Genomic DNA, 25211 nt, shown 5'->3' with positions numbered 1-25211 from the left:
TTTTATTTATAGAAAGTGTACCTGGAAGGGTAGAATATGTAGATTATTAAAATTCATTTTAGAACTCAAATATTCACAGAAAATTTTGTCCACTATTTACTCATCTCTAAGGTCTATATCTAATCGTTGGCTCAGGTACTCCAATCTGGCTGAGTTGTGCTTAGCACAAGACTGGTGGAAGGTTGGCAGAAGTGACATTAAGCTGCCCACATGCTCCCCCAGTTCTGGGACTGACAAGGAATCAGGCTAGCCCTCACTGCAAATTAGAGCAGACAAGGGATCATTTCAGATAAGATGCTGTGACCACATGACCTTTGTCCAGACACATGACAAGTCTCATATGGGAGTGGTGTAGGATATGCCAATTTTATGGCTTCTTTGCAACATTGGACACAGACACACCAGACAGTTGCATTTACTTGTCAGCAGAGTGAATTAAAAGATGTGTCCTTTTTGGAAAGAGTAGAAACCGTGTTAGCCCTCTACTTGGGTGAATTTCACCCTTTCTGATTATTTGCTAGCACACACAGCATATCTGGTTTATACCCACCCTTTTCATGCTTTCTTCCTTTCTGTTTTCTACCACCATTCAATGGAAAAGTAATATTTATATAGAGCACAAACACATTTTTCAAAAACCACAAAAGATTATCCAACTGGCCTAATAATTGACCAACAGAATTATAGTTCTTGACTGTTGCCATTTATGCCAGGGCTCAGTCCAGGTAGTTTGAGAAGGAACCTCATTACTTCTCATGATGGAATGTCAAAACTTAATGAGAATGAATCTTCCTAGTTCTGGCAACCGAAATCCAATATTGCCTAGAATGATCTTATTGGCCAGTTCAAAGGGCAGCCTAGATGCTCGGGGGCGGATTTTCAGACAAAAGTACATCTGATGCATATGATAATACAAGTGCAACTGGATTATTGGATGGTCAAATTGCTAATTATGGTCATTTCCATGTGTACTTGTGATCATTAGAAATGGAAATTATTGCTGGGAATGGTACTTCCTATCTTTGGGACTAGAAAGGAGTACCTTGTAGTAGAAAGGATGACAGTAGGGTAAAGAATGAACAACATAAGTAAACCCATCAAAAAAAATTAAAAAAGAGCATTAACATATCCCTGTCTGTCTGAAGACATTAAAATAAAAATATTTCCTCTTCTACAGCATTTGCATATCTTTTGCAATGAATTTGGTAACTGCCTTAACTAAGCAATGATTGTCTTAAACAGTTTGAATTGACTACGTGAACCTACTTCACCTGGCAGAAAAAAGCCCCATCTCAATTAGGGCTGACAAATGATTAAAAAAACAATCACAATTAAGTGTGAGATTAAAAAATACTATTTCTTTTATCTTTTTTTTCCAGTGCAAATATTTGTAATAAAAATATCAAGTGAGCACTATACACTTTGTATTCTGTGTTGTAATTGAAATCAATATATTTGAAAATATAGGAAAGCATCCAAAATATTTATAATAAATTTAAATTGGTATTCTATTATTGTTTAACAGTGCAATTAAAACTGTGATTAATCGCAACTGTGTTTTATCTAGTTTATGTTTTTGCATTAATCACATGTATTAACTGTGATTAATTGACAGCCCTAATCTCACTATAATAATCCCAGGACTAAGATTCAGGTATTTTATAATTAGAGTGCTTGATAAATCTCTCAAATGTATACTCATCAGACTAAGTGAACAGATCACACTATTAACAAATGTTTTACATAAATTACCTAGGTGGTGGTGTTTTTTTTTTTTTTTTTTTTTGAGAGAGAGAGAGGACACATGAAATACTAATTTGTGGGATGGTGGTGGTGGTGGTGGTGAGGGGGGGAGTTATATTATTAAAAAAAAAAAAAAAATCTGACCCAAACCTTTAGTCCTGGCTGAGCTGTGCTTAATGTGGGACCCAAGAGAGGGTGCAAAGATGACTCCCTCAAACTGCTGGACTGCTTGGAAACCAATCCCCAGGACTAGGTTCCATCCTAGTAACTGTCCTCTACATAAGCCTCTAATACAACCTCCATGCCAGGGGAATTCTCAAATGCACAGCTAGGGCAGCTTTACTCTTCTTTTCCAGCACTAGAATGACACCAGGGGCCATAGTAAGAGCGATAATTTGGCCTTTTTTCTGAATTCCACAGAAAACATTTAAAAAACATTGGACGCCCCAGTAGAAATATGTGTTTTTTATTTGCAATGGACAGATAATATTGGAGAAGTATTGTAGGTATTACACCAAGTTCTGTTCTCAGTCACACTAGTGCATTCCTACTGAAGAAGGACTCAAGGATGCTCTCCTTGTTTAGGAGAAGGATTTAAGATGTGGAGACATTCATCCAGAGAAATTTCAGGCAGAGCCAGGTATTTACACTATATATTACATCTTGACTGTTTCATTAATTTATTGAAATATGAACTAAAATAGTAAGTTACTTTTCACCGCTGTGTTTTTGCTTCTCTCTGAATGCAGAATGGAGTCACTAATATGGCACAGAATTCCATGGTTGGCTGAAACACCACTCAATAACGTCCCATCATACTGCATTGTTTTACAAAATAGCATTTGGCTCGCCTCTAATGGTGAAATGGTACAATGCCACCACTGACTCCTGAGTGCCTCTAAATTGCTTTACCTGTTACGTATATGCAGTGGAAGAACATTATCAACAGACTACACCATCCAGGTTGCCAGTGAACCTCAGTATACATCAAAAACCCTGCTAATGATCACTGTACCATGGTCATCCATCCAAATAGCCAGTAAAATGTCAGCCGTTGTGAGAATGCCTCCACACTGCATTATGCAGTTATCTGTTACAAAGGTCAGAAAAATTCCAGTCCCTTTCATTGCCTTTAAGAGGAGATTTCACCATAATTAAGGTATAAGGAAAATGAAGAAGAAGCCACCACAAAAAGTGCACCTAAGTAGGGCTGAGCATAAATGTTTGTCTTGATGGAAGAGGATGCATTAACGTGCAGTATTTTTGTGCTAGTGCAGGCTCACCAGCAAGCCGTCACAAGCGCTACAGTGTATTCTCTGCAAAGATGTGTCCCATCAGGGAGAACGGAAGTATCTTTTGGATGGGATGTGACTGGAAGGGTCCCAATAGGCTTTAACCAATGACATGAGTGGAAATATCTAAGCAGCACTCCCAACATGGTAGGTTTTCAGTTTGATGTCCTTCGGTTGCCAAATCATTCACTCACCAAGTTAATGCAACACAGATTCACACTTCTCTGCTCTTGGCCAACTCGTAAGCACTGTGCATGTGCACATTAGCGTTTCATTTCCTACGGCTTTCAATCCACTTCTTAGTGCTGAGTGTTTATGTGAAATAAAAACAGCCAATTATCATGTCATTCCGGCTCCTCCTGTTGCTGCAGAGATACCAGTGAATTAATTATGGGAATCAAATCAGTCATGGTCTAGACAGAGTTTGCTTGAAATCTGAGCTGCATTGACACAGTCTGTGTGTTCAGGACATAGAATTGCTTCTCCTTATCTCTCCAGACCCATTTCCCTTCCTTTTGGGTCAAAACTCACAGCAGGCTCTCCTTCAGGCCTTTTGCTTTCTCCTCCTCAAATTTTCTTCCCCCCAAGTCTATTTCCCATCCTCCAAGGATGTCCCATTATTAACTCCACTTACTTCAGGAATATTGTACTGTCTCTTAAACTCCCTTCTTACCCAACCTACCTTAGAGACACTGTTAAATGGAATTCAGACTGCTAAAGATTTTGTGCAGTTGGGGAACTGTCAAAGTCAGTGTTCTAGTTTTACATTTCCTGGAATAGATCCCTAGTTGTTTGTTTCTATGGTGCTGAAATGTATGCTAACACTGAAGTTTCTGCTGATACTTTATTGAAGAGACTGTAAGTGGAAGTGTGTGTTGTTTAGAGTGATTCAGTAATAGTAACTTCAATGTGGGCATTTTAAAGATCAGTAGTTGACTTGGTGTTTGCTTTTCCTTTCAGATCCCAAGCACAATGTTCACACCTTACAGAAAGGAGGTTGTAGGCGAATGGGTTCCGCTAAATAACTTCAACCCTGATCTGAAGAAGAGCTCTGTGTAAGCTTGAAAGCTTGTCTCTCTCACCAACAAAAATTGGTCCAATAAAAAATATTACCTCACCCACTTTGTCTTTCAGATCTTTACTTCTTCTCCTCTAAGACAGCCAGCCCTTATCTCTGCCTCTTCTGTGTGCTTGCTTGACCCTTCCCTTTTCGCTGTGAAATACACTAATTTTGTAAAGATTCTTTCCCTCCATTTCTAGATACAGATTTTTTGAAAGGAAAATAAAAGTTGAAGCATGTCTTTAAGAACATATTCTGCAAGAACGCAGTGTAGCATAGATATTACTGTGCTTTTTGCTCCCAATATAACAGAGATTTTAAGAGACTGGTACGATTTTAAGAGACTTTGGGTTTTAGAGCCCTTAGTCTGACTTTCTGGACAGAACCTTTGGCAGTGCCACAGAGTTAAAGTTCGAGAAATGTGTAGCTTACTGTTGGCTGGAGAAAACATATTGATTAAAAATGGAATTTATGAGAAATTGCATTAAAAAGTCAAAATTCAGACTATTTTTACCAACTCTAGTGCAGATCTCATGCATTTCTGTATCTTGAAGCACAGTGTAATTGACAATGCTTTCTACTTTAAAATAAAGAATTAGGGAATATAGCTGAGGGTGTTATATGTAAGGGAAGAGGCCTGAGACTGGGTTTTCCATGAGATAGTTTTACTCAAATGCATTTGCTGATCTCAATTGCAGAAATATGGCACCAGGAGACAGGTAGTCTCCCAGGAAGTCCTAAATCCTAAATGGATTGGGACTTCTCCATTTGAGATTCCACGTCTTTTCTGACGCTGCACTAAACCAGTTGCAAACAGAGGAGACATTCAAGCTGAGAAAATGGTCAGGAGGCAGGACATCCTCCTGGAGGGTCCCTAAGCTCTGGGAACAGCTTTCTACCCTGATCTGAAATACATAGGGTCTCCTGACCTTCAGAGGAAGCTGTCTATATGCTAAGGTTTTTGCAGATGAAAGGTTTTTGACAGAGTTTAGGTCTGCACCAGGGAGAGAATCTTTGTGTTGTAAACCTTAGAGTTGGTAGGGCAACTCCACCTTTTCATTTTCTCTGTATGTATATATATCTCCTTACTATATGTTCCATTCTATGCATCCGATGAAGTGGGCTGTAGCCCATGAAAGCTTATGCTCAAATAAATGTGTTAGTCTCTAAGGTGCCACAAGGACTCCTGTTCTTTTTGCGGATACAGACTAACATGGCTGCTACTCTGAAATTTGTGTTGTGTTGTTGACTATCAAATGGTAGGATGATATTTAGTATTCTTGGTTGTCCTTTTTCTGTGCAAGTTTTATTTCACGTTTTTGAGTTTTACAGGTTGTTAAGCTTTGTGATTTTTTGGTGCTCACCTGTTAATTGAAAGACACCAGAAATGGTTTGATCCTGTTTACATTAGCAACTGGGACAGTTGAGAAAGTTTCAATGAGGTTCATATAAGCGTCTAAAAGTTTCAAACGTGCTCTGAACATCCAAAACTTCTTGGCCTGAAAATTACACTGGAAATATCATGAGAACAAGATGTCAGGTTGGGTGGGGTTGAAAATCTCCCAAGAATGGCCCACTACTCAGTATCTCTCTATTTCCAGTTTTGGTCTCATACACAACAAAATATAGAGACAAATACAAATAGCATTATTTTAAATGTTTTGGTTCAAGTTAGGAGCAAATTGAAGGGCATAGATGATCTACTGGTTAAGGAATGGGATCTGCTTCTCTTCCCTTTCTGCTACACATGCTTCTTCTCTGACCTGAGCCACATCACTTGCTCTCTCTGTGCCTCAGTTTTTCTTTTCTGTAGAGTGGTGGTAAAAGGTGGCTCACTGATTTGTGCATTCATTGTTTGTTTGCGTATGCAAAATGGCTGCATACCCACTTCTCGCAGGTGCAATCAGTCAGTGCACAAAATTGGAGGCGAGCCAAAAAATTATGGCATTTTTAATTTGATCTGTCTCCATTTAGAAACTGCCCATGTCATAAAAAGAGTATTGTATTTCAAAGTGCTTTATTTGGTTGACTAATATGATTTGAAATTACAGTAATTTGTTAGCTTTCCTGTTTTCAGGGGAGCAAATTGTAAAGAAGCTGTAGGCTGTGGCACAGTAATACTACCGCAACTCTTGTTTGAAGTCCGTCCTGCATGTTTTTTTGTTGACATGAATGTGTGGTAAGCTATAAACCATGCCATCTTGCAACTATGCCAACACAACTTAGAAGTCCTCAACTATCAGATTAATGGTATAAGTTCACTGGTGGTAATAGCGATACAGAACAAGTGGCCAGGAAAGTCCTATCTGAATAGAGCTGTGCAAAATTCAGCAGTGTCTTTTTGTAAGATATTAAGCAAACTTTATTTCATTTTGAGTCTCAGGCTTGAATGAATCCCCAAATTAAGTACAATGCAGCTCAAACCTGCCGTTTACACCTAGCTAGGCATGAAAGGGTTCATCAGTAACTCAGGCTATATCCACCCAAAATGTGTCCTGGGTTTACCTTGGTGAACCAAGGCCAGGTTCATAATGAATCCCTAAGCAAGATGAATTGGATATGAAAGATTCAGACAGCTGTATCCCTGGGTAGGATACATTTAGCATGGTCCCTTCTGCTGTATCCCAGCACTCCCTCTGCATTGCCACAGGGTTCTTCTTTCACAAGACTGCCTGTCTCTTAAACTCCTGCTTCAGTGGGCTTAGTTGGCAGCTTAGTCCATGCCAGATGTTTAAACTCATTGTATGAAAAGCTGTAGCAATAGCCCTGCTCACATTCATAGTTTACTGTTCACGTTCTAATTTTTAGATGGTGTGCTGACTTGACTGTGTCGCTAATCAGAACAGTTTGTCTTTGTCTGACCTCTGCCTGTTTGTGAATTCTGTTAGGTCACCCGAAAGCCTTCTCTGCTCAAAACTGGATTGGCCATTCCACCCCCACCCCCGCCCCCAACATAATATTAACACCCCCAGTCGTTCGGTTTAGAAAGCTTCTGTGTAATGTACAGCATTTAATCATCATGATCTCGTCAGTCTTTCTTCTCAGGCCAGTGAAGTTTGAATGGGCCTAATTCATGCCAACTCCCTAGCTGGGTATTTCTGTGGTCCTCCTCACTGTGGAAATCTGATCATTTGGTGTACTGAGCCCTGGTCTACACTACAGACATATGTCGGTATAACCGTGTTGCTCAGGAGTGTGGAAAATCTGCAGTTATACCGACCGAACTCCAGTTGATGGGAGGGCTTCTCCCATTGACATAGCTACTGCCTCTTGGGAAGGTATAGGTGGCCTCTTCAGTAAGCATTATAGCAGCACAGCTTCACTGGTGCAGCATTATAAGTGTAGACAAGCCCAGATGTCTAACTCAATGAAGGTGCCCATGGGATGAATTTGTTCTATTGTGTTGAGGAGCCAATGAACTCCTGTGTTGTCCTCAGTGCAGCATGTTAGGGAAAGGTGCTTGCTGCCCTGCAGATGAGAGAGGAGACAGAGAATAGTGAAAAGAAAAACCTATGCTCCAAAAATAAGAACGACGTCCCTTTTCTTATCACACCCTGGCTGAAAAAGACTTAAGGTCAGATTCTCAGGTGCGGTGTGACTCCGTTTGGCCCAGGCAGGCTGATCCCCACTGTAGTGGAATTCTCTGATGGCAAAGAGGTTTTGCTGCTGGCAAAGGGGGAGTGGCCAGAAATTCCTCATGTTTCACTGATTTTCTGTTTCAGCCATTTGGGGCTCAGAACAGCCTTCAGAGGAACTAGTGCTGGACCAGGACCAGGGAAGCACAAACATGAGCTTTAAGTTGCCTTTGCACACCCCTCTCCCAGCCTTGCTGGAATCTGGCCCCTAATTTCCTGTGTCACTGCTACCAGTGCAAAATATAAAACTACACCACTTTTGGCAAGAGCTGGGGGTGGAGGGATAAAGCTATTATTCCATTAGAAGCTCCTATTGGGAATTAACATAAGGGTCATTTCTAAATGATATTTGTACTGATTTGGCTGGCTTCAACCTAGTTTTAATATGAGTGTTGTCTTTGTGACCTTGTTATTAAGTAAACTTGCTTACAGCTGCTGCTGTATGGGACAACACTGATGTTTTCACCATAGGATGTGCTTAAATTGGAGGACAATGAATATACAAAATGTGCTGCCAAAAGCTAATTGGAGAAAACTGACTCCCTAATATTGGGTAAAAGACAGACGTAGCCTGGTCAAGCATGTGCCATCAGTGTATGATCAGTGGTAATAAACAAATTAGAAATAACACGAAAATAGCAAGGGCAGTAAAAGTCATGCCAATTGAAGTTTACACGTGTATATTGTATGGAGTTGCATAAAACACAGAATATTCATACTACATAGTGGTGATTGGAAGAGAACTAATGAAACATATAATTTGGTTGTATACAAAAGGTGGTAGATTGTAAGGGGTAGTTGGGGCTCCTATGGAGACATAGGAGAAGTCCATCATGACCTGCCTGCTCCCTAGGAGAAGGTAACCGGCCATTGTCTTTTTCAGTTTCTCTATCGTTTCTTGCTTTTAATACTAATTGTAATCCAAGGCATGCGTCTGGCTCAGATAAAGATTTGAATTAATAAACCTGTGTGTCTCGGACCTGAGTGTTTGTCATTCTCACCCAACGCTCCAGCAGGTTTTTCTGTGCAACTGTTGCCTTAGCAATTAACATGCTCTGGTGCGTATTAGAAACACCGCTGTAGTGCTCTCCTCCTGATGTCACTTTCCTTTCTTACAGCTTCAAATGAAAATGAGTGAGCGAGCCGTCTCCCTCAACACCATAGTGCCCTTGCCTCGGAGTGCCTACTGGCAGCACATTACACGGCAACACAGTACGGGACAGCTCTACGGCCTACAAGGTAAGGGAGAGATGGTGCAGGGAGACTCAAACTGCCACAAACAGGACCAAAGAGTGGTTTGACCACCTATTGTGCTGGAAACAATAATTGTGTTGTTATAGGCAGGGATGGTAGCACCACATTCTTATGGTTGCCCAGGACTTCCCATTATAAGATCCTGTAATTAGTTGCTTATCATTTGCCACACTTTGACCACTCAGGCTGAAATTTACTATGTCACGTATCTGTCTAAGGCTGAATTATTTTGGAAAACTTCAGCCAAAATGCTTTAGCCATTTCCAAGAACAAAGCTACGCAAAATACATTGTTTTGCCCATGTCAAAAAATTCTAACAACCTTTTCTTTCTCTAGCACCTTTTCTTTTCTCTATGCTTTGGAGCAGGGACTTGAATTTGTCAGCAGGTGGCCTTTGTGTCAGGGCTGTATCATTTGCTGTCCCTGTGAAAATCTGCCCAAATTTGGCCAAGTTATAAGCCTTTGAAAAATGGCAGTTTGCACATGTTTATGGTCCAGTCCTGGAACATGCCTTACTCATGGGAGTAGTCAATTGATTACAGCAAATTCAAATTATTCTAATAACAAAATGGTTTGAAAAGATCAAGTGATTTTAAATTATCAAAATGAGTTGAAATGATTTGCTGGGGGATTTTTTTAATCCACACCATTCAAATGTGTTATCACACCACTAACCATTACTAACCCTTCTCCTTGTCCAACCCTCTCACTCCAGTCCCTCCAGCAACAAACAGGGAAACACGGCTTAGTAAAGCACACAGTGGAGTGGCCTTGCTGTGAACAATTCATCCAACTCAGCAGTGGGATAACTGCGTCCTTGCAGTCTCATACTCAGAGGAACTGCAGTTCCTCTTATTTCAGATATACTTCCCGTTGCCAGCCTAAGGGATAGCACAGACCATTCTGCGAGATTTCTCATAAGAGCCTGGGCAGTTTTCAGTAAAGTTAGATTTTCCTATGGGGTCAGTAGTTCAGCAGTTTTATAAAGCCCATTATTGCCTCTCTCATGATCACTGGGGGACATCTAGTGGCTAGTAAGAATCTTTATCCTGATGGCCAATTCAGTGCTCTAATTTATCAGATTGGAATGTTGAGTGGTGAGTGTGCAGTAGACACTTACAAACATGGAGGAAGACATGGTCCTATCCTTAGTATCTGGCATGTGATCTTTAAAAATGAGCCGTGCGGACCTAACTCTACTGGTAAAATTCCCCCCAAGCTCAGTAGGAGCAGAGTTAGACAGTACTGAGCATTTTTTAGAATCCCACGCTTACAATTTAAGAGCTGATCCCAGGAGGTCATACTGCAATATCTCCAATATATTATAGATCCTTTGGTTCAAATACATCCATGATGTAATTCCGTTAAGCTCCATCACATGTCTGGACTGTCTTGTTTGTTACCATTGACTTCAGTGGGAATTGTGGGTGCTCAGCACATTTCAGGATCAGGCCCTAAATCAGTACCTTCTAGTTTGTGCACATATTCTTAATTTAAAATTGCAACCTTTTCCCATCTACATTTTACATTGTGAAGTTTATTATTTTAAATCTGCTGGAATGAAGCTGATGGGCTGTTTGGGCGTTGGTTCAGTATTGATGATGAATCAGTAACTAAGGATCAGGGATCTGTTCTGAGTGGTCAGCAGAGGAGTTCTGAGAAACAGACTGGACTAACCGAATATTTAACAGAAACAAGGCAATAGTGGATTATTGGATGGCAGGAACCAAAAACTGTCAACCTCTCTGGCCTGATTTTCTCTCTAGAGCACTTTGGAATAAAACTTGGACAGTTCCTTTGTTTCATTTAGTTAATGAAGAGGGATTGAAATAGTTTTGCTAGATGTCAATACTGGACAGGCAATGGAAAGAGGCCTAGACTCTATCATCCAGGCACAACCCCTAGTTGTCCCAAGAGGAGGCACCACTGACATGCACCACAGAGGTGAAATGTTTCCCTGAGCTCACTGACTTGCAGGAAGAAAACACCTGCTGCACTAACCCTGAGAAGGGTGCACGTGAATTGTTTAGTGTGTTGAAGGATAGGTTAATCTTGGGGTGGCTTGCACTGCAGAGAGCACCAGTAAGGAAAATCCATGCCACTCAGAGAGCTCAGGGACAGCAGTTGTGTCTGGCGCCCATGCAGGGTGATGCACAGGGGCAGGCTACTGGCAAACTTGTAACAATTTGGCCCAGAAAGAGAAATAGTTGGAGAAGTCAAGGCCTTACTGCTCCTGACTGCAATTGAGTTCCATGAAGTAGGGAACATGTGGACAGACTTTGAGCTAAATGACTGTAAAACAAAACAACGTTGTAAATGTGTGTTCCACAGAATGGTTTAGGGGCTGGTTAGGCAGCACACTGCAGCCCTGATATCAAAGTGCAGATATCACTTGCCAACCCCAAGTGTTCAAATGTCAAGTCAGGACTCAAAAATCATGAGATTGGCATAAATTATGAGTTTTCTTTTTTTTAAATGTGGGGTTCTTTTAATTTGCTACCTAGTTTTGAGCTTTAGGGTTCATGTTTTCAAGTTTTTTCTCTGAAATAATGAGAAGTAAATTTTTTTTTAAATGAAAGCTGAAATTCTCACATTCAAATGACTCCAGGAACTGGGTTTACCATATGTTGCAAGACTTGAGATAAAAATCACAAGAGATGGCAACACTGAGATATAGATAGGCTTAGACAGGAATAGATTGTTATTGGTAAGTGTCAGTAAAACATCAGCTTCACAGACAACTTATACACACACAAACCAACAAAAAAGTATTTCCATCTATCATGATTGAAATTTACAGATAGGCAAAGTAAGAAAAGTGCTGCTTCAGAACTTTAGAGTTTGATATAAGGATATTTATTTTGTATATTTTGACATATGATGTTGACAATTTGTGTTTTAATAGTTATAAAGCATTCACTTTTTGAATCTCAAAATCTATTGTCATGAAATAATTGTCTGACCCCCATAACTTCCCGCAAGTGTGAAAATTTAAATTGATGAAAATAAAAAAAGTTTTAATATAACATTGATATTATCTATTGAATTTATTTAAAAAATCCAATTCTGCCAAGCCTAGATATAGCCTGTGTACCATTCTCCTCCTGCCTCATTTATCACAAACACATAAACAAAGCTAAGCAGATTTTCCCTACTGTCTTTGAAGATGATCTGAACACTAGAGGGCGCAGACACAACATAAAAGCAGCAAATGTTTTGAAAAAGGGATGAAGAGTAAAAGCAATATTTTGCTTAAATGCCAGTTTGAATTTGCTCCATAAATTAGGGCTTGACCTGCTGATGACAGCCTTTGACACAATGAGAAAAACGTTTATTTGCAACATTGCCCCACAATCAGCAGATTTTTCTTACTGTGTTTTATGATAAAGCCCCCTATTAAAGTAATAATTTAACACCAATGTATTTGACATAAGATAAATAGGGAGACAATATTGGCACAAACTGTTATTTTTATACTTGAAAAATTGCTTAGATTTAATAAACTAAAGAGAAGGATCCTTGAAAAAATCCACAGCTCGGACTGGCTAATGGATCTAATTTCTCGGATAAGTCCTGGGACTTCCAGAAATAAGTCATACATAGAATAGTGTTCCAATTAGTAAACACCCATTAGGATTATTGTGTTACTTGGTATTTAGAACTGCTTTTCACTCAGTACCTATAACATATGTAATCAGTTTAGTTCACCAAAATCTTAGAATGCACCAAGTTACCAAGAGGAAAGGAAACACTCAGTATAAAATAAACTTTGTCCTAAGCATGGGCCCAATTGCAATACCCTTACACACGTTGAGTAGTATCTTACTAAGTGAGAAGTGGAGAAGGTTGATATTTGTAAAATTGCTGTGAAACTACATTTTCTGCGGGGAAGAAGTTTTGAAAAGCAAAAAAAAATCAATTTCCATTTTTTGGGGAATTTTCCAAAATATATGAACATTTTCATTTTGAATTGACATTTGGAAACAAAATGGCCTGATCTCGTTTTGCAATGTTGAATCAAAACTTTTTGTATGCTGTTGGTTTGTGAAATGTTTCGCTGTTATGACTTTCTGTTCTGATTCAGAATGGAAACTGATTTGCTAATGTTGAAATTTTCATTTCCTGACCATCTCTTGGGAGTAGTCCCATGGATCGTACTGGGATGGCCTTTGAAGTCAGGCACCATTCAGCCTGAGTACATGCAGCTCAATTTGGCCCTGTTTACATTTTTATTTAATTTAGTGCAAAATGACTGCTTGTCCTACACACTCACACAGGAGAGTGAGGTGATATAGGAGCCCCTGTGTGTCCTGAATGGGCTACACACTTTGTGGGTCACCGCAAGAAAGGGAGAACAGCCTCTATGGGACCACGTTTGTCCCTTCTGCACAGGAGGGTGGACAATGGATGGAGTCTTGGCTCCTTCCCACAGCACATCAGGTAGTAGAGCTGAATCAGCATGGCAGGAGAAGCAGTCTTCTACCTATACATATATGTACAGACCAGTAGCCGATTGCTTCCCCCTGGAGTAAGGAAGGAGCCCAGAAGGGACATGTGACTCTCTACATTCCCTTCTTGGTCAGCTCCTAGGGCAGTGCGGCAGATTGTACAGTGACAATCTTTCCCTTAAGTAACTAAAGTGAGTCTAATGCATGTCTCATTCTTTAGCTAGCTCTAGACTAAAGTGCTGTGTACAGTAACTACGCTTGTTTTTCTTGCATCTGATTTGTTGAAGATGTTTCAAGCCCCCTGAAGCTTCATCGAACAGACACTTTCCCCACTTACAGATCAGAGCATTGATAAAAGACTGTAAAGGATTTGAAAACTCTCTCTGTCTTGTGACAGTTTGGCCCAGCGGATAATAATGATGGCGGCAAGCAAACAAAGGTGGAAATACAGAAAAAGTCAGCTTGGATTGAATTAAGTCCTTGAATAATTTTTTTTTTTAACCTTGGCAAGAAAGGAATGTGTTCTGTAGATATTTCAAAAAATGCCAAACCAACTATCACACGTTTATTTAATACTTTACACCTGGAGGGGACAGAAATCAGCCCCTAAATGTTCCTGAATGTTTTTATATGATAGATATATGTTGCAAATATATGAATTTGTCTTATGATGTGGGGTACTGTGATACCACTTAGTCTGTTTCCGCAGTGTGTTTGTTGATGTCAGCTGTGCCAGCAATCTCATGGTTCCTGTTTGTTGTAACTCTTACCCTTTAGTTGCTAACATTATTGGTTAAGACTAATCTTTTACCATAGTACTTTCAGAAATGATGGCCAGCTTTAAGCAGCAATTGGATCTGTTTTTCCTGTGCTAAGTCTCCTTGAGTCCTGATAGACTTTTAAAAAGACACTGTCAAAGTTTCTTTAATTTTTCCATGTTTATTTCCAACTCTGTGGTGTTTAAAAATAAAACTTTTCCCCCCACCAATGTTGTGCTTTTCCATGTGAATGCCAGTATCAGCAGTGCAGTCAGCTCACAGAATAATGTCAAGCAACAGACACTCATGAGTAAGCAGAGGGAAACTGGGTTATTTTGGATCTCTCCCAAAGAATCACCATTCTTTAGGATTTGTGATGAATTTAGAGAAACAGAATAGTAACTTCCACACTCTTTATGCCATGAGCTCCAAGTAATTTTGTGGCAGAGGTCACATTTTGTGTCCTAGCTACTGTGTTTAACAGTGTTCCTTTAAGTGCTGCATTCACAGATACGATATTAGAATGTTAATTAAGTTGGACGGAATTTTTCATGCAACAGTTGTGTTTTGTGTGTTTTATATTGCACTAACTGGGTAGCCAGTTTATGGGCATTAAATGGGGAATTGGAGACCTATAGATGGATAATTCTGGCTGTTCTGATATTTCATACATGAGGGAGCTATGTGTAGTGATGCAGACTGTTAACAATAGTTAATAAAATTTGCTAATAAGTCAATGAGCAGGAGCAAGGGTGAAAAACTGGTTTATTTTATTCCAAATGATGGGCACTTGTAGCTTGAACTCTAGCCAGAGTCAGTTCTAAAATGTATAGGTTCGAGAAGCCACTCCTGTATCCTCAGGCAATGTTCACTTAGTATCAATAAACCCATACATGCCTGAGGAACTTGGAAACTGACAGGAACATGAGATTTCCCTTGAAATAAGCACTAGCACTATTTCCCGGGATGTATCAGTGAAATGTAAGATGGTGGCATCTATAAAATCCTTTCTTTTTTTTTTTTTTTTTACTCAAAGTATAGTGTGGTGATTTTTTTTTTTAAACTGGAAGAACTAAAGTCACATGTTGGGGAAATAGCAATCAACCTGCTTACAATGCCAGAAGCCAGAGCAGTCTCTCTGAAACCTATTACTTCTGTAAAGAGCTTTTTCCCTTTGCCGCTAGAGATGGTGCTGTTTTTGCAAATCCAAACCCAAGGTAGGTTCAGATCCTGGTCCCATTCAACCAACTCCCACAAAGTTCACATGTTGAAATAAATGGCTCCAGTTTGGGGATGTGTGTGTTCAACATCAAGGTAAGATAGAAGGGGTGGTTTGGGCTTTGCAGAAATGTGCTGGTCATATTTAGGTTCTGCAAAACCCAAAGCAGGGTGGTTTAGATCTGAGTCCCGTTTTACCCATAGTCCAAATGTCTGATAAATGGTTTAGATTATCTGTCTTTCTGCCTGTGGATTTTCTAGAGTCCTTATCACCTGTGTCCCTGTCTCAAGTAAAGTGAAATGAAAACCTTTTCACAAAACACTTTTAGACGTGTATTCCAGGAAAATGATTACCTTTTACAATACTTAAAAGGAAGCATGGTCTTTTGTAATAAACCATAATACTGCCATAAACTTTAATATTCAGAATTTAACCCATTTTCTCCCCTTTATCTACAATTTTATTCTTGGGCGTCAATTTTATTATTATGTTTAATATTAGAGTATCATAATGCCCAAAGGTCACAAAGCCCAAAGTCTGCATTATGGTAGGTGCTGTACAAGACACCGTCCTTGCCTTTGAGAGCGTACAAGCTATGAAAACAAGGAAGAGTTTTGGAGTTGAAGACACAACAAGAAATACAGTGGGAAACAGAGGAAAGAAGTGGGTGAAAGAGATGGCTGGAATGTTTATAGATACCATTTTGCTGTGGTGACAGCCTACAATGATCTTTTTATTAGCAAAGACCTATGAACATTATTAGTAGAAGGAAGCTCAATGAAGTCAGAGTTGAGCTAATAAATAAGGCCTGATTAATTTTTACTTAATAATTTCACCCGCTTCAGGGGAGTTACTCTGGATTTAAACTGGAGTAGGTCAGGTCCTTAGACATCAGTCCCCTGCTATGCATGCATTATGTGAGCAGGCTCACATGAAGAAGAAAAAAAATTAAAATTGGTTTTGGAATAACTATATGAGAAAGGATGCCAAATGATTTATGTGGAGCCTGGTCAGTTATGTGCTGAGTCTGATATGACTGTGATGCCATCACTTTTACCTGTCACAAGTGGCTGGCCCTTTAAGGAGAGTCAGGGTCAGCATTGCCTGTGAGCAGATACCCTCCCAGCTGAGGGTTACATGGTGTGGGTCTAGTTTAAGTGCAGCTGTGAAGGAGCTGGGTGATCTCACAGTCTTTTAGGGACAGCTTGATTGTGAGGAAGGTAAGCTGCTGCAAGGAGGGGCTTGTTTCTCATGTGACTAGCCCTGAAGGGAGAGGGTAACTGGAGAGAAAGAAGCTCATGAAGCAGGGTTTGGGAATGGCCCCGACTCCTAAGACGTATGGAGATGCAGCAAACACTCCCCTCTGTAGCTTGCTGAAAGGAGATAGCCTGTTACCTCCCCTCCCCACTCTACTCAAGAACATTCAAGGTCTGCAATTGTGAATGAAGCTTATGTGTAATGCTTATGGCACAATGGGGAGATAAATGCGCTTTGTGTCCCAGCCATGTACACACTCACAAGGGTCATTACAACTTCAGTGGGTATGGTGTTCATTTCCAGGATACATGTTACGGTAGTGGAACTAACAAAGATAGTCCGGTCAGATTTAGTGCCTATGGAATTGCTGGCGGTATTCACTTGTAAAAGGAAAACAGTGGGAAAAGTTATGGAAATTGTATATATTAAAAGGGAGGGACATTAATATAATATTTTTATTTCAATCAAAAACAAAAAATAGGCCAACATTTTCAAATTTTGGTCCTTAAAATTAGATACTTTATTTAGGTGTCTACCTTTCAGTAACCACGCTTGGAAAATTTGTCAATGGTTCATGTAATTATAGGAAACAATTCTGCAGATGTTTACTCAGGTGAGTAATTCTCTTGATTTTTGTTTCTCAACATGTCTCTTCATGACTGGGCCTCTAAATCACTCATGGGAATTTAATTTTTATATTTACATATTTTTCTCAGGAGTCAAAACAGCTTAAGCACATGCTTAACTTTAAGCAAGTGTGTAATCACATTAATTTTAAGCATATGTCTGAAATAAATCGTGTGCTTAAGTACTTTGCTGAATTGGAGACTCAATACTGACTTTCTGGGAAGTTGCCTCAGAAGAATGAACAATTCTCCCCACCCGCACCCCCCAAAAGCTAAGCAAACTACAGAATAGCACAAAATGTGTTTATGTATTTTTTTAAATAAAGCCAAAGTCATGTTTCTTCTAAACTGAAAGCCAATAAAACAAAATGAAGATATGCAGGGGAATAAAAGAAGATTTAATATTGAAGTAATGAAAGTAAAAATGCTGATATGAAGGAAAAAATAAAACAGGTTGGCTGTTAAGGGAACATATTAATTCCACTCTTCTTAACATTGTTTTGAGGTACATAAGCAAGTTACCATTTTGCTGATTTGGGCTGAAATGAATCATTTATAGGGCTGTTTGGGAAACAATTCCATTTCACACAAAAAAATAAATTGAGAATTTGTTCCACATCAGGACAAAATGGAGACTTCTCGGCTTTTCATGGAAAAAACCCCAGGAGACATCCCCACCCCAGACTAGCCAATAATCCAGAGGATAAGGACTTGAACCTGAGTCTCCATCCTCCCAGTGGGTTATTGGTGACATGCACATGTACATTTTGACCTGAGATTCCATCCTAGACATGAGAAACTTCCTCACTGAAATGATACAATGCTTTGAAAAGTTTCAGTTTTGAGAAATCAGTATTTTCTGACACAAGTTTCATTTAAAAATTCCTGACCAGCTCTAATCATTGATTTCACATTAAATCCCCTGGAGGTTCAGTCATACATCTGACAAAGGAACAACTTTTCAAATACAAGTTAGTCTTTTCCAAGACCATAGGTTTGAACCTATTCAAGGATGTTTTGGGGGGTTCATTTTAGGCCTTTCTCTAAAATTTAATTCTGGTCAAAGGAAACGGACTAATAGCCCAGGAGACTCATGTTCTGTATTCTTAAATCAAACAGCACAGTCAGATGCAGTCTAGACTTCCCCATACTTTCCCTAGCAATGTGCCTCAATCCTGTGATAAGGATGGGCAGATAGTTCAGTCTCCACATCATTTCAAGCCTTGATTTCTTTGTGGTGTCTGCCCTTGACTCCGAATAGGACCACACATGCATGTAAAAAAAAATCAGCCTTGGGTCCCTTGTTTGTATATTGTTTTGATAAATTTGGGATTGTTCAGGATGCAAGGCGCTATAGAAATGTAAGTGGCTAGTATCCACCGGCTAGAAAGTCAAACTAGCAGAACTGAGGGTGATAGGGACTTTCAGAAAAGCAGCCTGACATAAAGTGCTGGGAAGAATGGCAGCATGTACTTGTGAAGGGGGAAATCAATACACCTCTGTTGTTTGATACACTGTTCAGTACTAAGATAAGCTTAATTGACAGTAAACAAGGATTATATTCTTTTTTATTTCTGAGCTGGACTGTGACCATAAATAAGTGATCTTAAGGGCATGCTATGACTAGTCTTTATCTTTAAGGTTTTGTCCCATTAACGTATTCCCTTTAAAGCTGACAGCATCTGTTGTTTTATCATGAATGTGACAGTTCAGTAAATGCTTTTATTCAGCCTTCATTCATGCAGTGATTGATATGGTAAGACTTTACCTATGGTTGAACAGTCCAATTATAAAGAAGACAGAAAATGCTGTGACCTTGGTCTTTAAGTGAAGGGTCCTTAAATCAGTGGGGTCTGATTCTTTTCCCTTTTAGTGGAACTGTCTGCAGGGTGGGAAACATGACCTAAAAGTAACTTTCCCTTCAAATACTTTGTACTCTTCAGTTGTATCATTTATGACATTTAATGTCAAAAATCTGTCACAAACGGTTAGCTAAATGTATAGCTATGATTACAACAGATCAGGATGAATTTGGTGGGTTATTTATCTTTTGCATCATCACCAGACAAATCAGCTAGAGAGGTCATTAGTTAAGCTGAGTGAAAGAGAATGCCCACCCAAATTGCCCATGGCTTTATGGGGGGGGGCGGGAAGTTTGTGTGTGGGTTTTGAATTGAATTCTAATTGTCTTCTTGTAAAGTGCCTAGAAGTCTGTTTGCATGTAATGTTGATAATGGTGATGAATCTTTGGGTGATATTGTATGATTCATCCAGATGGGCTTTAAAATATTTACTAACTGATACAACAGTGAAGATGGTCTAGAAATAGAATAGCAAATCCACTGGATTGAGCACTGAGCAGATGTATACCAGGAAGAATGCTAGAAATGTAATAGTTGGGCCATGGCCCTTAGGGATCCCATTGGGATCGGGAAAAAGGATAGTAGGATCCATGCAGTAACAGGTCCCTCAGCACTATTTCTCCTGTGGCTCTCCCATTCTCTGCTTCCACCTGCCACACAGAATGGTCAGCCACACAAACAAGAGGTATAATCCTGCTGCATAGTGGATGGGCTAGATATGAGCAGGGAGACGACGACAGTTCTACCACCCAGATCCTCCGATTTGAACTCTGCCACCCCCAGCTTGCTTTCCCTCCAAACTTTGGGGTGATTAGAAATTCAGCACATATTCAGCATGAGTACATGTAGCGGACAGCCAATATGCATGCCCTCCAAAGGGCAGCCTGGAGCTTTGTGTAACCTTCACCATTGGACATAGGTAACGCTGTGCTATTTGTCAAACTGCAGTTCCACATAGATCTGACAGATCAGTGGTGGACTCTGTCCTTTCACTCTCCCTCACCCTGAAAGAGATCAGCATGTATTTATCAGCATGGAATATTTTCACTACTGAGGAATAATCTTCTGGGACAAAACATGGAAAGGGAAGTATAAATGTGGGGCTGGAAGAGGAGAGGAAATGAGAAGGAAGTGAATTGCCAAGCGAATTACACTTCAGTCCAAAATCACAAGGAGAAAGTATTCTGAACTGTGCAAGTCTCTCTAGCTCATGAGCAGGTCTGAACTACTTAACCAGCAGCAACACAGCAGGTAACCCAAGCTGGCACTGACCTTGGCAGCACTCAGTGGGGGATAATTTTTTAAGACTTCACTTGAATTAGATCTTCAGTACATCAGGAAAAAAATCACTAGCTGCATCCCTGGAAGTAAAGTCATGGCATCCTATGCCATTTTCATTTGATTTTCCTTGAACATATTTAGTAAAGCCAATACAAAGCAAATTACCACTCTTCAGCTGTATCTGATTGTCTTTTAGAATACAGGGTATTAAGACAGAGCCAAATGTGGTTCTGTTGTTTTGTCTCATTTAGGATTGCCCTTTCCAGAAATTAATGATAGACATTTAGTGATCTTTAATGTCAGAAGTTCATCTTTTGACTCTGGGAATAGACTTTCTTCTCTATATATGTAAATTCGGAGTGGGGGACAATTGCTCCAGCCCTGAGGCTGTACTGAGTACCAACAACAAAGGGTATGGAAGCCGTGCTGAAGCAAGGATGTAATTTTGAGATCTTCATATGATTCTTTCTAATGCTTTGATTGTCCTCTGTTTCTTTACATAGTCATGCATATTTCTGTGTTTCTTAGGCTAGGTCTACATTACCCGCCTGAATCGACGGGTAGAAATCGATCTCTCGGGGATCGAATTATTGCGTCTCGTCAGGACGCGACAATCGATCCCCGAATCGATGCTCTTACTCCACCAGCGGAGGTGGGAGTAATCGCCGTTGACGGGGAGCCGCGGAGGTCGATTTTGCCGCCGTCCTCACAGCGGGGTAAGTCGGCTCCGATACGTCGAATTCAGCTACGCTATTCGCGTAGCTGAATTTGCGTCTCTTAAATCGACCCTCCCCCCCCCGTAGTGAAGACCTGCCCTTAGATTACATTTAACACATTCAAAGGGGAAAAATGAGGTTTAAATATTTTCACTAGAAATATGGACCTGATTTTGAAAGTATGTGGTTGTGCTGCAGACACATATTGCACCTTGAATTATGTATCTAATTTGTGAGCACACTAATAATTTTTAGATACATATGTAAATATACATCATTCTCAATCATGTGCATACATACCACATTGTTCGTGCAGGCAAATGAGGGGCAGGTGCACGCGCGCACACACACACACTTTAAATCAAGCCACCAAGGTGCAACTATGATAACCCACATTTGTGTGCAGTGTAATATATGGCTGTGCAAATCAAGCAATTGTACAAACAGCAGGATTTGTCAATATGATTTGTGTGTGCAGAGATAATAGTGGATGGGTAGGCATTTGTGCATTGTCTCCAGAGCTGGTTGCAAAACACAACCATCCTTGTTGAAAATTTTCATCAAAAATTGTTTTCAGTTAAAGAGAAGTCAGATTCAAAACTCAGAATATTTTGACTAGCCCTAATTGTACTTACATTCAAAACTTTGGCTGTACATGTCCTTGGAAGCTATGTATTTAGAGAATTAAAAACAAAAACACACAATCTTCCCCCCCCCCCCAATAATTACAATGTTTATCAAAACTAAACCTCCATATTTTTTTCACATTTGTCCTATTGCGTTAATATTTTGGTGGTGGGTTTTTGTTTTGTTTGGCTTTGTTTGTTTTTGTTTTGTGTAGGGGGTGTGAACAGCTTTAGTTCATATTTAAGAAAATGAGTAGCTCTTCAAGTTTGCAACGTCCGGTTTTGTTACCATTAACTAAATAATCACACAAATAATCTGAATACCAAAATGGTTGTGTCTGAGCCCTGTTGCTATGCTGAAGAGTGCATAATAATGCTACTGCTTCAGGCACTGAGATCACAGGTCACAATATGATATTTCTGTGTATTCATTAACTTTCACAAGTACAGATTGATCTTCCGTTGCCATGAACACTAATGAAACATTTTCTTGTTTTTACAGAATATTGTATCATTACCACCAAACACATAATAGTTAAAGAAAAACTGCTTCCAAACAAATGGCTCTAATTAGAGTTCTAACATAGGTTATCTTGATTATGTTACACTTCCCCATTTAATTTCCAAATGCCAGCAAGTATACTTGATAGGAAAAATTCATTGCGTTTCTTGGTAACATTCGGCCATATTTTGAAGTACTTAGGGCATGTCTGCATGGTGGACTAATGGGACATAACTGGGGTGTAAATTCAAGGGTGCATCGGTGTGTCAAAAACTAACTGTCCATGTGGACACATCAAAGCTTCCCTAGTGTGCATTGGTGCATTTTGCCCAATGAAATCTTGAGAGGAAGAATTGTCTAATTCAGTGGTTCTCAAACTTGTTCCGCCGCTTGTGCAGGGAAAGCCCCTGGCGGGCCGGGGTGGTTTGTTTACCTGCCGCGTCTGCAGGTTCGGCCGATCGCGGCTCCCACTGGCCGCGGTTCGCTGCTCCAGGCCAATGGGAGCTGTGGGAAGCGGCGGCCAGTACATCCCTCGGCCCACGCCGCTTCCAGTCCGACTTGCCCGCTGAGGAATTCTAATCCATATGGTTTAAAAGAAACTACTAGTAGAGGACTTATTTAGAGCCAACAATGAGCTGAGAAGATTTACATACTTGCCTTAGAATTATCCCTGTAGGCAGGGACTGTTTGTTATATGTATGTACTGTATAGCCCCTAGCATATTGTGGACCCGATCCCTGAGAGAGGCCCCGAAATGCTACACATATTAATAATAAAATGTTACAAACATGTTTTTCTACCTCATTTTATTTCATTCTGGAAGGAAGCTCAGTGATAGAGCAGAAAATGTTTACAACTGAGAAGACTCTTATACACCAGATGACACTAGGTTGACGTAAACTCGTTAAGGTCAATGTAAATGCACCAGGCTAGTGAGCGTAATGGATTGTTCAGACAGGTCTTTTATCACATGATGGTGTTGAGGTGGATCTTTAAAGGTTTCACCGCAGGGAAGCATTCAAATGGTTATCCAAACTCGCTAACCCTCTTCAGCGCTAAAAACAAGGCTGACACTTGCATGGGAACAGAGTCTGATGAGACTGGAAGAAGGATGTATCAACAAGTTTTACTTCAGAAACCTCCTAGATGGTCTCTCTTCCACTGCTGACATTAGGCAGGACTTGTGTCAATGAGTGGGCCTGCAGGTACACAGATGAAAGACAATTGAGGGAGAAATAACTGTGAACAGGTCAGTTCCCATTTTGTCTGAAATGTTGGCTCAGTTCTTATTTTATCCCAACTGGTTTGCACTTCCCAGAAATCAAACTGGGAGAATTCCCTGTTAAAGAGTGGGGTTGATTTGTGTCACTCTCCTTCGCCACTAAGTGTCACTGTTTCCATGTGATAGAAAAAGCGAACAACTTGATTTACTTTAACAGTATCTGCCCTATTCTTTGCTCTCTGGCTAAACTGGGGTTTATAGCTAATAAAGTAAAACTATCCTATGCTTTTTCTTCTTTATCTATCTTACGACACCTTCCACCATTTCTGCCATATCAGGCCTCTACTCTTTATCTTTCATGTTGCTTGCATAGCAATAGCAACAAAGTGAAACATTTGGTTTATTCTAAAAGAAATCTCTGCAGTGAAACCTTATAGAGAAACACAATAAAAGTGTAAATGGATTGGAGACCTACAATTCCCCTTTGCAGAAATGAAAACTCTGGATTCAAAATTAGTGCCGGTGTGCTGTACGTCCACCACTTACACAGATGGTGATCAGGATGGAGTAGGATTTAAACCAAGGTGTGCTGCTGACTCTTCTTGAATCACACAGAATGGGGGATTGTTCTGTCTGTGAAATAGCAGCAAGCAGCTTGGCATCTCTCTCTCTCTCTCTCTGTCACTGAGGGGGGATTCACAACATGAAAAAGGGAGGGTTGGTGTAATTGGGGAAGAGCCTAAATTATACACATTTCTCCTGCTGCTTGCAACATTTATGAAAATCAAAGCATGTAAATGAACACTGGCCCTGTCTGTCTGCATTTCAGCTCCTTCCCATCTAGCTGGAGGACTGTCTAACTGCACACAGCTGCAGCATGGTTCTCCCAGGTGGCTATTGTAACACAGTGTGAGGCTCCCTGGCTTGCTTGAAGGAGGCATTTCTTCTCCCCTCCCCAATTAACCCATTCCTGGTCCCTATCACCATCCTGATTTTCCTTCACATACAGTCCAGACTTCCTCCTTAATCACAGATAATGCTCCAGCTGGCAAAAGAGAATCTATTGACTCACTGCTGGAGTCTTCCCCAGCTCCACTGAAACAGAACTTGCTGTCTTTGAGGGCATTTCTTTCCTCTGATGCTGAGATAAGAGGTAGAGATGAAGATTCAAATTTGTGCCTCTTGCAGACATGTACAAAAATTCTTCAGTTGCAATGCAACTATTAAAGGCTTGATTATGTGTCTACGGACATCAATGTCATTGCTCCCACTGACTTCAAAGGTGCAAGATCCAGCCCTGTGGCAGGTCCCACATATCTCCTCTGGCCCACGTGTATTGCAACCTTAGCACTATTGACAAGACATGCTGCAGACTACTTAGATACTAAAACATTCTGGATACTAAGGGCTCTCAATCATTGTGATCCCTTGTGGTGGAGTGTACAAATCCTGCACCTGCCAGGTGATGGTTAAGGAACTGTTATGGGCTCACCCTATTATACCTGCAAGGCATTCCAGGCCTGGAAGAAAGGCTTAAAAGAGGGGAAACCCTACTCAGTTAGCAGCAGGCCAGGGAGGGAACAGACTTTCAGTCCTCTGCTCCCAAAGGAACGTGTGGCAGAGAATAAGGACTGCTAGTGCAACTGCTGCCTGTCTGAGCTCCTTGAGTGGCAGGTGGTCTGGATTCTGAATGATTGCTTTGGAACTCTT

At 40.3% G+C, this 25211-nt stretch overlaps 1 protein-coding gene across 2 annotated transcripts in view; it reads left to right on the top strand.

Annotated features, from left to right (window-relative positions):
- Positions 1–14403, top strand: part of DOK5 (docking protein 5) — a 92106-nt gene extending 77703 nt beyond the window's left edge. For both annotated transcript variants that reach the window (XM_024203402.1, XM_024203401.1), the window contains exons 7-8: positions 8849–8969; positions 13720–14403. In XM_024203402.1, coding sequence (XP_024059170.1) covers positions 8849–8969; positions 13720–13784 — 186 coding nt within the window. In that variant the 3' untranslated portion in view covers positions 13785–14403. The remainder of the gene's footprint in view (positions 1–8848; positions 8970–13719) is intronic.
- The last annotated feature ends 10808 nt before the right edge of the window (positions 14404–25211 follow it).

This window comes from Terrapene carolina, unplaced genomic scaffold (assembly GCF_002925995.2).
Source record: "Terrapene carolina triunguis isolate 2854851 unplaced genomic scaffold, T_m_triunguis-2.0 Scaffold130, whole genome shotgun sequence".
In the NCBI taxonomy this organism is placed as follows: domain Eukaryota; kingdom Metazoa; phylum Chordata; order Testudines; family Emydidae; genus Terrapene; species Terrapene triunguis.
Note: the sequence above shows the minus strand (reverse complement) of the source record. Positions and strands in the feature narration are given on the sequence as shown.